This window comes from Solea solea, chromosome 7 (genome assembly GCF_958295425.1).
Source record: "Solea solea chromosome 7, fSolSol10.1, whole genome shotgun sequence".
Classification (NCBI taxonomy): domain Eukaryota; kingdom Metazoa; phylum Chordata; class Actinopteri; order Pleuronectiformes; family Soleidae; genus Solea; species Solea solea.
In genome coordinates, this window is record NC_081140.1 from 22,498,521 (window position 1) to 22,514,454 (window position 15,934).

The 15,934-nt window shown below is 39.3% G+C and overlaps 1 protein-coding gene across 2 annotated transcripts in view; it reads left to right on the forward strand.

Moving 5' to 3' along the window:
• The window catches only part of zmp:0000001236 (mastermind-like protein 2), a 42,018-nt gene extending 32,413 nt beyond the window's left edge, over positions 1 to 9,605 (forward strand). For both annotated transcript variants that reach the window (XM_058634751.1, XM_058634752.1), the window contains 4 exons: positions 98 to 1,321; positions 7,171 to 7,341; positions 7,967 to 8,075; positions 8,152 to 9,605. In XM_058634751.1, the coding sequence (XP_058490734.1) occupies positions 98 to 1,321; positions 7,171 to 7,341; positions 7,967 to 8,075; positions 8,152 to 8,999 (2,352 nt within the window). In that variant the 3' untranslated portion in view covers positions 9,000 to 9,605. The remainder of the gene's footprint in view (positions 1 to 97; positions 1,322 to 7,170; positions 7,342 to 7,966; positions 8,076 to 8,151) is intronic.
• The last annotated feature ends 6,329 nt before the right edge of the window (positions 9,606 to 15,934 follow it).

Sequence of the window (15,934 nt, forward strand, 5' to 3'; positions counted from 1 at the left end):
AGTTAAAAGTTCTGCTATGAGAACATTCTGTAAGGAATACATGAAGTGAAAGTGAAGTGACAGCAGTTTTGAAATACAGTTCTGTTTTGTTTTGCAGCTTCAAGGATCATTGCGACGGAAGATCGAGGGACACGCTCCGGGACACGTACAAAAGCAGAATGGACTCTCCTGCGTTTTCTCTGGATCAGACTTTAAGAGGGTTCGCGTGGACAGCGGCGGTCTGGGACATGGGCCTTGCAACCATAACCTGACCCAGTCTCACTCTCTTCAAGGATCATCAACCATGGGGATGCAGGGGAAAAATTACATGATGCCCCACGGAGTGAGATCAGATATATTCAACATGACCCTGAAAGAAATGAAAAAGGAGCCCATCGAGGTGCCGTCATGTGGTCAGTCGAATGCGGAGATGATTTTTGATTTTAAAGATGAAGGCGGTGGTCAGATTGACCCAGAACTCCAGGATCTGTTTGATGAGCTGACAAAGACGGTGCCCCCGCTGAATGACCTGGAGTTTGAGAAGATGCTGAAACAGGATGATACGTTCGGTTTGGATCTAGGTCGGCCAAGCTCAGCGGGCGCAGCGGCTAATCTGTGTTCCCCGATGGAGAAGCAGATTAAGACGGAGCACTCCCCGGATTTTGGCCACGTCCACGGGGGCTCGCCGCAGCTTCGACCTGCCTCCGCGGGGCCCTCTTTCACGCTGACCAGCACGTCCTCTAGCACCACGTCACAGAAAGCTAACACACAGGCAGGACACCCCAGAGCCATGCCCTGCTGGCCAGAAATATCTCACGCAGAGCAGCTGAAGCAGATGGCAGCAAACCAGCAGCAGCCGAACACTCTGCTCCACCACCACCACCAACCACCACCTGTGGGACTGTCTAGCTGGGCTCCTGCCATGAGCAACCACTCATCCACCAGCACCTTTACCCAGGATAAGGTCTCTAATTCGGCCCCGATTAGCCAGCAGAGAATCGGCCCCCAGAATAAAGGGATTAACAACTGCCTCTTCAAGTCAAACGGGCATGCTGGCTCCTCCCATCATTTGGACATGAAGGGTCTTAGCACCAAGCCCACGTTGCACTTCAGCCCCAAGGCACCCCATTCTGCCAATCAGCCGATGTCGATCATGGCGAGCCCGGTGAATAAAACCTCAGCCCAGCAGCAGCAGCAGCAGCAGTCACCTTCAACCTGCCAGAATCCGCCACACTCAGCTCTCCACTTCCAGAACCAACAGATCTCCACATCAGCGGCCCTGTGTCACCAAGCCAAGCCTGGTCCTGCTGGGCTGCCATTCAAACTGTCACAGCAGCGACAGGTAAGAGCTCTGCCCTCAATTCATACACACACACAATGTTTTTTTTTTTGCTATGTGGAAAATGTGTCACTTTAAACTATTGAGGAATCAAAACAAAAGTTCTTAGTTTATCAACAGTTACATTTTACATCATTATGCACATAAATATATAGAATTGATTTGATTTGATTGCCAAACGACCATTTCAGTGACACTGGAGTGTATATTGTTATAGGGCTGCAACACTTAATCAATTAGTAATAGAATCAATCAGTTTTCTCTGAATTAATTTTCTTAAATGTGAAGATTTTTTGTGTTCTCTGCTCCCTATATGATAATAAAGAGAATGCTTTTCATTTGTGGACAGAACAGAACAATTAAGAATGTAATTATGATATCTGCCATCATTTTGCGGATGGTAAATATGGAGTTCCGTCATGCAAAATGCACATGAACGCCCCCAACTGCTGTGATTTCCAGTGGGAAATTGGGAGATAGTATTGATACATGAGTTCCTGAGTGGAGATATGCTGCCTTCACGTGCTATCAGAAACATGATACTTCCCATTTGTGAAATCAGAACGACAAGTGCATTGCACTCAAGTGCTTTTGTTGTTGGAGCGAAATGAAAAATAGCTGACACACGGATCACCCTTACATGCTTCATGGGTAACAGTAAAGGCATTTTTTTTACTGTTTAGTAGATAAAACATTAACATTTTGTACACAATCCACAATAGAATTATAATAATTATAATAAAGGAATTATTTACCATTTGTGACGCAAAACTCCCTAGCAATACTTCTTACGTTCCATCGCAATACTTTTTGCGTTCCCTTGAAACACTCTTTGCGTTCCCTCGTAATACTTTTTATGTTACCTCACTATACTTTTTACGTTCCCTCACAATACTTTTTACGTTCCCTCACAATACTTTTTACGTTCCCTCGCAATACTTTTTACGTTCCCTCGCAATACTTTTTACGTTCCCTTTATGTTCCCTCGCAGCACTTTTTGCGTTCCCTCGCAATACTTTTTGCGTTCCCTCAAAATACGTTTTGCATTCCCTCACAATACTTTTGTGTTCCCTTGACCATGACCCTACCCGGGCTCCGTATGAGTGTAACGCACTCGTAGTTCTGATTTCACAAGGGAGAAATATTATCTTTCTGACAGCACGTGAAGGCAGCATATCTCTATTTGTTTAAATTTGTAGTCTCACCATTAGATGTAAATAAATCTACCATATACGATAATTGACAGGTGAATCAATCATAAAAATAGTTGCAGCGTTATTACAGTACATTGTAATAGGGTTGCATATTATGCTGATTCTGAATGACTGTCTGGTGTATTTTACTAAAGATAAGTAATGACACTGGCGTCTGCTGCAGGTGTAGTAACATGATACACGGCACAGTCTCACTAACTCACTGCAGTCTTTCCTCATCAGACGGTTGGCTCACAGCAGTCTACCTGCCGCATGGAACAGCAGCACCGCAGCGCTGTGTGTTGCCGGACTTTCTTGTCATTGTTCTTGCTGCTGTCTGTGTCTTTGCTGTTGAATATGCATTTCCCCTGACAGTGCTTTGACGATGACACAGATTGCCAGACCGTGGTAGATTAACATGCAGGACTTCTAATTTCTTTGCTTGTCATGGTGGCTTCCCGTCAGGGCACAGATATGCACAGCGGGATTTGCTAATTGGAGGTTGTTAGCTACAAGGGACAAGTGGTGGAAAATGACAGTAATCTGCTTAGCCTGGTGCCGGAGGTTGAATCACTGATTTGTTATGATTGGGGAGATTTCGACCGTCCCTCTCTTTCATTTTACGCACTAACGGTATCAGTGGCTGCCTTTGTGTGAAATGATAATGCAAGCCACACAAGAGAGACTCTCTTAACCTCTGTGAGATCAAGGGAAGAGCTTGAGTGACTGGGAGAGGGAGGGAGGGAGGGAGGGAGGGAGTTTTATAGACATGGAAGTAAACAAGATAGGATGACAAATACATCATCAGGCAGGGGTGTAACAGAACCTGTTTTACCGCTAAACTGAGAACCATTTGTACTCTTAATACAACATGTAGCTGTGTTAAAACCCCCCTTAATAAAATATTCTCTACATCACATTGTAATTGTATGGAGAAAACATCATTAAAATCTTTAGAATTAGTAATGTAGTAATGTAAATCTGTAATGTCCACATGTTCTGTTCAACTAGCTATAACTAGCTCGATTAAACGATTATTAATCGATTATGCAATTAATCAATCAGCAATTTTTGATTTTTCATCTTTTTAAATCAAAATATTTTCTTGTTTCTTTGTTCCTTAAAACTGAATTATTTTGGTTTGTAGACCAAACAAGACATGAGAACATTTCCAGGTTTGTGACATTTTATAAACCAAACAAGTTATCGATCAATCAAAAAAATAATCAGCGTTATGTTGTATCGGTAAACAGTTTTTTGTCTAAACATAAAATTAGCAGCTATAGCAAAAGTGTATTTATACGCATTAGCGATGATAATACTCCAGTAATTCTAAGCTTACTAAAGAATAATATGTATATATACCTTACATGTAAAGAATATAATATAATAGAGTCATATGAAATAAGAGGGGGAAATGGTATTTTATGGAAAATAGCAAACGTGAAAGGGAAGTGGAAGAAGAGCTGGGTATCAAATAATGAAAAGGCTTTAAATGGGATTTTGATAAAATATTGAAAAAGCAGACTCTTTCAAAGCCTGAAGCTCCGGAAAGTGAAAGCTCAGTCACTTCAGGTCTTTAAGAAAACTTGAGGACATGAATCTTTGCTGGAGTACATGGAAGGTAAAGATTCAGTGAGACACTTTTCCCAAGCACGTCATGCTTTTCCTTTTTTCTTCCTTTGACTAAATGTAAAAAGCAGATGTGACTTCTGGGATATAATAATATTTGAGAAATGCAAAGAATAAATTAGCAGCACATAATAATGTAAGTATATGTGTTCAAACAGAGTTTGGTTTGTCCCTTGCATTCGGCAGGGACTGGGTTAAAAGTCCGGCTATAATGAGGACGCAGCAGCTCACAGAGAGGAGAAAAGAACTGGAGTCTCTTCCCACAGTGAATTGAATTAGTAATGCCAGAAAAGTAAAGGTCCTGAAAGAGTGCCCTCATCCCCCATGTAACATTAGTGACTATAAACCAGGCTTCCTCTGCCTGAGAGAAGCTGAGGTCACAGATGTGAGCTCGGCTGCTCGTTTGAAGCTTCATACAGTTCAATAATTGGCTGCTAAGTCAAACATGTCAAAATGCAAGCCCACCACTCTGATAACTGCTAACTTACTAACCATGAGGTCACACACACACACACACACAGAAAAAAAAGAAGCAGAAGTGTGAAAGAGTTTGGCAGCAAACTGTTCACTAGACTAGAGGACACTAATGCATTATGAAGCCTTGAGTCGCTCCGGTTGGTAGGCAAAGCTATTTCAAGGACAAAGTTTGCTGCTGCCAGTCACATCAGCGGCGGAGCTCCAGTTTAGTATGTTGTGTATTTGAGAGAGAAGGGAAAACGCATGGCAATGGGAGAGGGAAAACAATCTTGATGCACTAAAAATGATTGCAGGTTGTCATTATTTACGATACCTGGGATGAAATTTATTCCTAATTTTTGGCACGCGGGAAAATATCTGTTTGGAATTTCCTGGTAACTAAATGCCTCACAGCCTTTCATGCAGGTGTGGAAAGGCCCGTGTTGAAGAGAATAAAGAAACAAAATGTGCAAACTGAACTGTTCACCCTGGTTGTAATTGGACCTGAGATTGGAGATTAGAGCTAAAACTGTGAACGCATTAGTAAAAGGTTAATAGATTGCACTATGTAGTTCTATAATTTTAACCCTAACATTAACAAGTGTGTATTCCATGCCATCACACTATGGTCCAGGTTACTTTTAGGCCCCTTAACAAAAGTAGGATATTCTTAAACATTTTTGGGTCAAATTAGGAAAAGCCATCAAATGTCAGGCTAAAATAGTGACATTTCTTGGTCAAATTAGACCTACATGGTAAATAAGGGTTAAGCATCTAATACTTCTGAGCAGGTGGAAGTTAAAAGAACTATTATTTTCTTCTCTTTTTTTAAGAATGCTAAAGCCATAATTATAACTGCAGCTGAAGCCGAAGCTTTGCTTGTAGTAAATACCGACTCCTCAGCTTTTGTTGACGACCTTGTGGCACCACATCCCTCAGCTGGGATAAGAGGGGTTGAGCCTATCAGGTCGCTTCAGCGGGGCTGTGAAGGGAGTGCTTGTTTCCTGGGAAAGGGAGCCACGGCCAAGTCCAGATGCCGAGGTGCTCCCCGGGGACCCGGGTCCCGAGTCCAGACTGGAGGAAGTGCAGTGTGAGAGCCGGCGAAGGCTGGACCTGGATCACTGTCAGCTGCCTACACTGCCACAGGATGGGAGACTAAATCACTCCACTCCTTCTTGGAGGCCCGAGCCCACATGTGGTATTCATTTACAACAAGCTTGTGAAGAATGAGATGGTGGGGGGAATGCGGAAAACAGCTTTATGACACATTAGGATGACAGAGAGGATTACTCAGTTGTACATGCTAAAACACCCCTCATTGGGTTTGTCTTACAACGGCGACGGAACAACACAAGGCCTCACTGGTGTAACTCTGTGGGGAAAATGTCCCTGATGGACACAGTTTCTCACAGTCTGGTGACAGTGAATCGAAGTGGCTGTTTTTTGGTGGGAGTAACAGGAGAAACCGCTGTTTTGATGTTTTCAGTCCCTGTGTAACTCCATTGCCATGCTCGGTTTACTGTGTGGGTTGAACTCAGGCAGGAAAGGCGAATATTAGCTCATCTGAAATGGCTTGTGACTGTTGATGAGTTTCAACTTCCTTCATCCTCTAATCCGGTCGCGTTAATTCTCCATATTTCAGCCCCAGTCATTAACATTCACACACACACACACACACACACACATACTTCCCTCTCTTTTCTGTCTGTTTTTCTTCTGGGACCACAGAGTCACCACCCTGTAGAGATTTGTCCTCTGCAAAGACTCTCTTTCCTAAGTAATAGCTTCTGCTAAATGCACTGTGTTGGATTTAATCCACTTCACCATGGGAAATATTTTAAGTCAACACAATGACTGACACTGTTGACACAGTGTGTGTTGACTTGGATTTGGTGCACATTAACCTCTTTCATGACAAATGCGCGCACGTTGCAGAAAGCCCGAGCACAGGCGAGAGTGTCCTTGTGTCCACATGAAAGACTGGTTTGACTCGGAGTGGAAATGCCTCGACACGAAAGCTTGTTCAAAACCATACATGCATGGTAGTTTGGGTGTTTCTGTTGTCTTTGCGAGTGTTTTAATCTGTGTGATGGTGTCAGAAGACAAGTGGGTCGTGTACTGGATGAAATGCCAAACACAACACAGTGATCGGTAAAAGAGAGCTTTAATGGAGGTGTAGTCATGGTGGTAGAGCGTTTACTCCCTATCTGTGCACATTTCTGCTGTCTTAGGGATTCTTTCCACTTTCTTCAGACACAATTATCAAGAGAGACTCAGGCCTTGAGTAGGGTTTGCATTCCCCCTTCAAAAAAAAAATCCTCTCCAAGTTTCCCTTTTTTTTTTATCTGCAGAGGGAGTCGCCTTGACCACATTCTGGAGGTTGAATAGCATCTTTGACACAGATCTGTGATGTTTTGTATATGTTTGCCCTCTAGTGGACAACCTACGTTATTGCAAATTTTATTTTGTGTTTACAGACTTCAGCTGTCACTGCACTTGGCTCCAGTCTCCAGGGCAGAGATCTCCACTGACACTAATGTAAACCCCAACCTGTGTGTCTTCTTTCTTCAGGGTGTTCCTCCTGGTCCGAGGCTGCCCATTAATGGAAGCATGGGAGTCATGTCAGCCCAGGCACAGCCACGGGCCCCGGCTCCCAGCAACCAGCACAAAGGCCCCGCCAAGCCTCCAGCCATGCAGAGACAACTGAACCAACAACAACAGCAACATAACATCAGCAACTCAGTGAGCTATGTTAGTCAATGAAGCGGCAGTTTAGACTTAATGACGATAACGATACATACTTTGTAATGCTGGACAATAATTCAATAACAATAATGAGTGCAATACATGTTTTTTAAAGCAAAAAAACTAAGATCAATAAACATAAACAGCAGTCCCATTATTAGGCACAGAGGAGCCCCGCTTCAACGATCGACGTGCCGTGTGTTGATTTTTAAAGTGACTGTTTTTAAAACCAGAGAGCTGCAACTCACTGAATCATCTTCTCATTTCTGGGATATTTTCTGTAAATCTACGGAACACTGAGACCTGCCAGTCTGGAACAACCATGAGATGTTCAAAGTCCTTTAAATCCACTTTCTTCATTATTCTGATGCTCAGTTTGAATTTAGGCCGGTCATCTTGACCATGTTTACATTCAGATAGATATTTGCATTAATGAGCAGTTGAACAGGTGTACCTAATAAAGAGGCTGAGTAATTTAATGTTAACTTTCACTCAGGAGCAAAACGTCAGTCTTTGATTATCTGACTCTATCATTATCAAATGATTAGAAATGTTTAATTGTTAGAACCTTTTTGGCCATAGTGTGGAATAATTAATATCCACAACCTTCTATTTTCTTTAGGACAAAGACACCGCTCATGATCAGTTCAGCCGCCATCTCACGAGACCTCCACCGGATTATAAGCAGTCAAGAAGTATGGTCGGACTTAAGCAAGGAAATATCTTCACAGGTACTGCACATTTTTGATCGGGCACATGTTATGGTTGAGTGACCATGATAGTGATCATCTTTTCTCCTTTTTTTAGGTCAAAACTCCTCACCTTCCACCAGCAATGGTCCAGAGAATGACCTTCAACCCATGTCTTGTCACCTCCCAAGTGGGCCTGGTTCAAAGATGAGTCCTTCACCATCGGAGCGCAGATTCGGTCTGGGGACCGACTGTCATCCGACGCCGTGTATTGGCCAATTCCAGCAGCACAACAGTCCGAATCAAATTGGACTGAACCAACACAAGCCAAGGTTCCTGGGACCGAACACGCAAGGCGGCTCCTTTGGGATGAACAATGTAGCAGGTGTGCAGCATCCGAGAACGGCAGCTGAATTGCATTCCTCCGGAGTGCCCGGGCAGGGTCTCAGCAGCTTGATGACAAATGTCAACATGGGTTGGGGCTCGGCCAACAAGCAAGTGACAACTGGACTCGGTGTAAGGCGTTTACCCAACCCTCTACAGTCACAGGGAGGGCAGCTGGACATGCCAAGCCATCCGTACCAACAGAGGCACGTCGGCCCTCCGAACCAAGTAGCACCAGACGTAGGGAGGCTCCCTCTTAACCCCACATTAAGAGACCCGGGCCCAAGACCGAGCCAGCCAATCATGGGCTCTCCATCAGCTGTGGGAAACCTGAACCAGGCATCTCCTGAACAGAGGGTACCAGCGGGAAACTTTGCTGAGCCCATTCCCAGTTCCGCCAGCTACCACCAGAACAACAGAGCCAACCGCGTGACCTTTGACTTCCTACCTGAGGGAGACAACACAGTACCTGGCATCAACACAGACTCAGACTTCATAGACTCCCTGCTCAAGTCTGACTCTGGCAACGATGACTGGATGAAAGACATAAATTTAGACGAGATTCTCGGCAGTCACTCGTGAATTGTGAGGAGGAACCTTTTTGTAAATAATGATAAAAAACGGAATTTTATAAACTCATGACCTTTGTTATCCACGTATACTGTATTGATTTATATTGTATTTACTGTGAAAATAAATTTTGTCTTATGTCATTAGTATTCAGCATATTTTGTTCCTGGTATATTGTCCAAAAAAAAAGAAATGCTTTTCTTTGCAGTCACTGTAGTTATTATGGTCTGTCATATTCAAGCTGTAGTGCTGTCATGTAAAGTAAGAAACACCAAATTCACACTGTGAGAAGAAAACGTTGCCGTGTCGCTTCAAAGTTGAGCTGAATCTCTATCTACTATAGCATGATATGGTCTTTACCGTCGGTTGTGTTGCTACCACACACTAATGGACACACACACACACACAAACACACACACACAGAGGATCTTTCCACAACTAATTTTTGGTCCAACTTTACTGTTCAAGCTTTTTTGATCTGTGGTAGTTTTTGATGCAGTTTAAATAATGTAACCATATTTTCATGTGATATTTAATAATTATTGGGATAGTATGAAAACATTATTATACATGCAATTAATGAAAATTGATTTGAATAAAGTGTTGCCTTAGTTTTTGTTTTTTGTTGTTGTTTCTTCCACAGAGCAGCAATCATGTACAACTTGAAAGCTTAACACAGCCTTCATCATGAGTAATTTGTGTGACTTTACTACAGATGATGTTTCATAAGGGTGTGTACACTGCTTATTATCGCTAATGTTTGCTGTGTGCCACTGTTGCATGCTGTTTTCTGCAATATTATGTTCGTTTTATGTTCAATAATATTTGGTCAAAACATAGTGCAATAAGGTATCAAAACTATTACAGTATAGTAATTCATAAATATGTCATGACATGAAAACGCCTAAAAATAGTATAAAGTAATGCATAATTGCATACAGCACAGTGTAGTCGGTTAAAAAGATGTTAAAGTATAATAATATTTAAAAACAGTACAAAAGTAAGAAATAAAAGCCTAGAATAGTACTAAAATTGTTAAAATATTTATGTTTCTATTTCTAATAAATGTTTTAAGCAAAAGAGCATTGCAAGACATGAAAGCATAAAAGTAAAATAAAGTATCAATAACAGATGTCACTACATTTTAAAATATAGATGTTATGACAAGTTATGGCCACTAGAGGTAAGTACATGCTTATGCTTATTTTAAGGAGGAAGGAGGAATACCTATGAGAAACAGAGAAAACTATATATTTTAAAGTTGGTGGTTGATGATAGAGATACAAATTCAAATTTTGGACAACATACTAACCTATGACTTTTTTGTCAATTTTTGGACGACATACTAACCTATGACTTTTTTGTCAATTTTTGGACGACATACTAACCTATGACTTTTTTGTCAATTTTTGGACGACATACTAACCTATGACTTTTTTGTCAATTTTTGGACGACATAATAACCTATGACTTTTTTGTCAATTTTTGGACGACATACTAACCTATGACTTTTTTGTCAAATTTTGGACGACATACTATACTACGACTTTTTGGTCAAATTATGGACGACATGCTATAGTATGACTTTTTGGTCAATTTTTGGACGACATACTAACCTATGACTTTTTTGTCACATTTTAGACGACATTCTATAGTGTGACTTTTTTGTCAAATTTTGGACGACATACTAACCTATGACTTTTTGATCAAATTTTGGACGACATACTAACCTATGACTTTTTGTCACATTTTGGAAGACATACTAACCTATGACTTTTTGGACGACATACTAACCTATGACTTTTTTGTCACATTTTAGACGACATTCTATAGTGTGACTTTTTTGTCAAATTTTGGACGACATACTAACCTATGACTTTTTGATCAAATTTTGGACGACATACTAACCTATGACTTTTTGTACCATTTTGGAAGACATACTAACCTATGACTTTTTGGACGACATACTAACCTATGACTTTTTGGTAAACTTTTGGACGACATACTAACCTATGACTTTTTTGTCAATTTTTGGACGACATACTAACCTATGACTTTTTGGTCTGATTTTGGACCACATACTAACCTATGACTTTTTGGTCAATTTTTGGACGACATACTAACCTATGACTTTTTAGTCAAATTTTGGACGACATACTAACCTATGACTTTTTGGTCACATTTTGGACGACATACTAACCTATGACTTTTTGGTCAGATTTTGGACGACATACTAACCTATGACTTTTTTGTCACATTTTGGACGACATACTAACCTATGACTTTTTGGTCACATTTTGGACGACATACTAACCTATGACTTTTTTGTAAAATTTTGGACGACATACTAACCTATGACTTTTTGATCAAATTTTGGACTACATACTAACCTATGACGTTTTGTCATATATTGTGTTTCTTAAGTAAAATGTATAACTAGAGTGTCACTTATTCTAGGTGGCCGAGTGGTCTATGACACTCCTTTCTGGGTGCAAGCTTCCCCAAAGGGACACCGGTTCGAGTCCTACTGCTGACTGTAACTTAGATATTTTTAGGTGATTTTGGACATCATACTAACCTATGACTTTTTTGTCAATTTTTGGACGACATACTAACCTACGACTTTTTGTTTAAATTTTGGACAACATACTAACCTATGACTTTTTGGTCAATTTTTAGACCACATACTAACCTATGACTTTTTGGTCAAATTTTGGATGACATACTAACCTATGACTTTTTGGTCAATTTTTAGACGACATACTATAGTATGACTTTTTGGTCAATTTTTGGACGACATACTAACCTATGACTTTTTGGTCAATTTTTGTACGACATACTAACCTATGACTTTTTTGTCAATTTTTAGACGACATACTATAGTATGACTTTTTTGTCAGATTTTGGACCACATACTAACCTATGACTTTTCTGTCAATCTTTAGATGACATACTATAGTATGACTTTTTTGTCAAATTTTGGACGACATACTAACCTATGACTTTTTGGTAAAATTATGGACGACATACTAACCTATGACTTTTTGGTCAGATTTTGGAAGACATACTAACCTATGACTTTTTGGTAAATTTTGGACAACATACTAACCTATGACGTTTTGTCATATATTGTGTTTCTTAAGTAAAATGTATAACTAGAATGTCACTTATTCTAGGTGGCCGAGTGGTCTGTGACACTCCTTTCTGTGTGCAAGCTTCCCCAAAGGGACACCGGTTCGAGTCCTGCTGCTGACTGTAACTAAGATATTTTTAGGTGATTTTGGACGTCATACTAACCTATGACTTTTTGGTCAGATTTTGGACCACATACTAACCTATGACTTTTTGGTAAAATTATGGACGACATACTATGACTTTTGTCAAATTTTTGGCGACATACTAACTTATGACTTTTTGGTCAGATTTTGGACGACATACGAACCTATGACTTTTTGGTCAGATTTTGGACGACATACTAACCTATGACTTTTTTGTCACATTTTGGACAACATACTAACCTATGACTTTTTGGTAAATTTTGGACGACATACTAACCTATAACTTTTTGATCAAATTTTTGGCGACATACTAACCTATGACTTTTTGGTCAATTTTTGGACGACATACTAACCTATGACTTTTTGGTCAAATTTTTGGCGACATACTAACCTATGACTTTTTGGTAAAATTTTGGACGACATACTAACCTATGACTTTTTTGTCAATTTTTGGACGACATACTAACCTATGACTTTTTTGTCAAATTTTGGACGACATACTAACCTATGACTTTTTGGTCAATTTTTAGACACCATACTATAGTATGACTTTTTGGTCAATTTTTGGACGACATACTAACCTATGACTTTTTGGTCAAATTTTGGACAACATACTAACTTATGACTTTTTGGTCAATTTTTAGACACCATGCTATAGTATGACTTTTTGGTCAATTTTTAGACACCATGCTATAGTATGACTTTTTGGTCAATTTTTGGACGACATACTAACCTATGACTTTTTTGTCAAATTTTGGACGACATACTAACCTATGACTTTTTGGTCAGACTTTGGACCACATACTAACCTATGACTTTTTGGTCAATTTTTCGATGACATACTAACCTATGACTCTTTGATCAAATTTTTGGCGACATACTAACCTATGACTTTTTGGTCTGATTTTGGACCACATACTAACCTATGACTTTTTGGTAAATTTTTTGACGACATACTAACCTATGACTGTTTGGTCAAATTTTGGACGACATACTAACCTATGACTTTTTGGTAAAATTTTGGACGACATACTAACCTATGACTTTTTTGTCAATTTTTGGACGACATACTAACCTATGACTTTTTGGTCAAATTTTGGACAACTAACTAACCTATGACTTTTTGGTCAATTTTTAGACACCATACTATAGTATGACTTTTTGGTCAATTTTTGGACGACATACTAACCTATGACTTTTTGGTCTGATTTTGGACCACATACTAACCTATGACTTTTTGGTCAAATTCTGGACGACATACTAACCTATGACTTTTTTGTCAAATTTTGGACGACATATCATAGTATGACTTTTTGGTCAAATTTTGGACGACATACTAACCTATGACTTTTTGATCAAATTTTGGACGACATACTAACCTATGACTTTTTGTCACATTTTGGAAGACATACTAACCTATGACTTTTTGGACGACATACTAACCTATGACTTTTTGGTCAACTTTTGGACGACATACTAACCTATGACTTTTTTGTCAATTTTTGGACGACATACTAACCTATGACTTTTTGGTCTGATTTTGGACCACATACTAACCTATGACTTTTTGGTCAATTTTTGGACGACATACTAACCTATGACTTTTTAGTCAAATTTTGGACGACATACTAACCTATGACTTTTTGGTCACATTTTGGACGACATACTAACCTATGACTTTTTGGTCAGATTTTGGACGACATACTAACCTATGACTTTTTTGTCACATTTTGGACGACATACTAACCTATGACTTTTTGATCAAATTTTGGACTACATACTAACCTATGACGTTTTGTCATATATTGTGTTTCTTAAGTAAAATGTATAACTAGAGTGTCACTTATTCTAGGTGGCCGAGTGGTCTATGACACTCCTTCCTGGGTGCAAGCTTCCCCAAAGGGACACCGGTTCGAGTCCTGCTGCTGACTGTAACTTAGATATTTTTAGGTGATTTTGGACATCATACTAACCTATGACTTTTTTGTCAATTTTTGGACGACATACTAACCTACGACTTTTTGGTCAAATTTTGGACAACATACTAACCTATGACTTTTTGGTCAATTTTTAGACCACATACTAACCTATGACTTTTTGGTCAAATTTTGGACGACATACTAACCTATGACTTTTTGGTCAATTTTTAGACGACATACTATAGTATGACTTTTTGGTCAATTTTTGGACGACATACTAACCTATGACTTTTTGGTCAATTTTTGGACGACATACTAACCTATGACTTTTTTGTCAATTTTTAGACGACATACTATAGTATGACTTTTTTGTCAGATTTTGGACCACATACTAACCTATGACTTTTCTGTCAATCTTTAGATGACATACTATAGTATGACTTTTTTGTCAAATTTTGGACGACATACTAACCTATGACTTTTTGGTCAAATGTTGGACAACATACTAACCTATGACTTTTTTGTCAAATTTTGGACGACATACTAACCTATGACTTTTTGGTCAATTTTTGGACGACATACTAACCTATGACTGTTTGGTCGGATTTTGGACGACATACTAACCTATAACTTTTTTGTCACATTTTGGACGACATACTAACCTATGACTTTTTGGTCAAATTTTGGACGACATACTAACCTATGACTTTTTGATCCAATTTTTGGCGACATACTAACCTATGACTTTTTGGTCGGATTTTGGACCACATACTAACCTATGACTTTTTGGTCAAATTTTGGACGACATACTAAGCTATGACTTTTTTGTCAATTTTTGGACGACATACTAACCTATGACTTTTTGGTCAAATTTTGGACGACATACTAACCTATGACTTTTTGTCACATTTTGGAAGACATACTAACCTATGACTTTTTGGACGACATACTAACCTATGACTTTTTTGTCACATTTTAGACGACATTCTATAGTGTGACTTTTTTGTCAAATTTTGGACGACATACTAACCTATGACTTTTTGATCAAATTTTGGACGACATACTAACCTATGACTTTTTGTACCATTTTGGAAGACATACTAACCTATGACTTTTTGGACGACATACTAACCTATGACTTTTTGGTAAACTTTTGGACGACATACTAACCTATGACTTTTTTGTCAATTTTTGGACGACATACTAACCTATGACTTTTTGGTCTGATTTTGGACCACATACTAACCTATGACTTTTTGGTCAATTTTTGGACGACATACTAACCTATGACTTTTTAGTCAAATTTTGGACGACATACTAACCTATGACTTTTTGGTCACATTTTGGACGACATACTAACCTATGACTTTTTGGTCAGATTTTGGACGACATACTCACCTATGACTTTTTTGTCACATTTTGGACGACATACTAACCTATGACTTTTTGGTCACATTTTGGACGACATACTAACCTATGACTTTTTTGTAAAATTTTGGACGACATACTAACCTATGACTTTTTGATCAAATTTTGGACTACATACTAACCTATGACGTTTTGTCATATATTGTGTTTCTTAAGTAAAATGTATAACTAGAGTGTCACTTATTCTAGGTGGCCGAGTGGTCTATGACACTCCTTTCTGGGTGCAAGCTTCCCCAAAGGGACACCGGTTCGAGTCCTACTGCTGACTGTAACTTAGATATTTTTAGGTGATTTTGGACATCATACTAACCTATGACTTTTT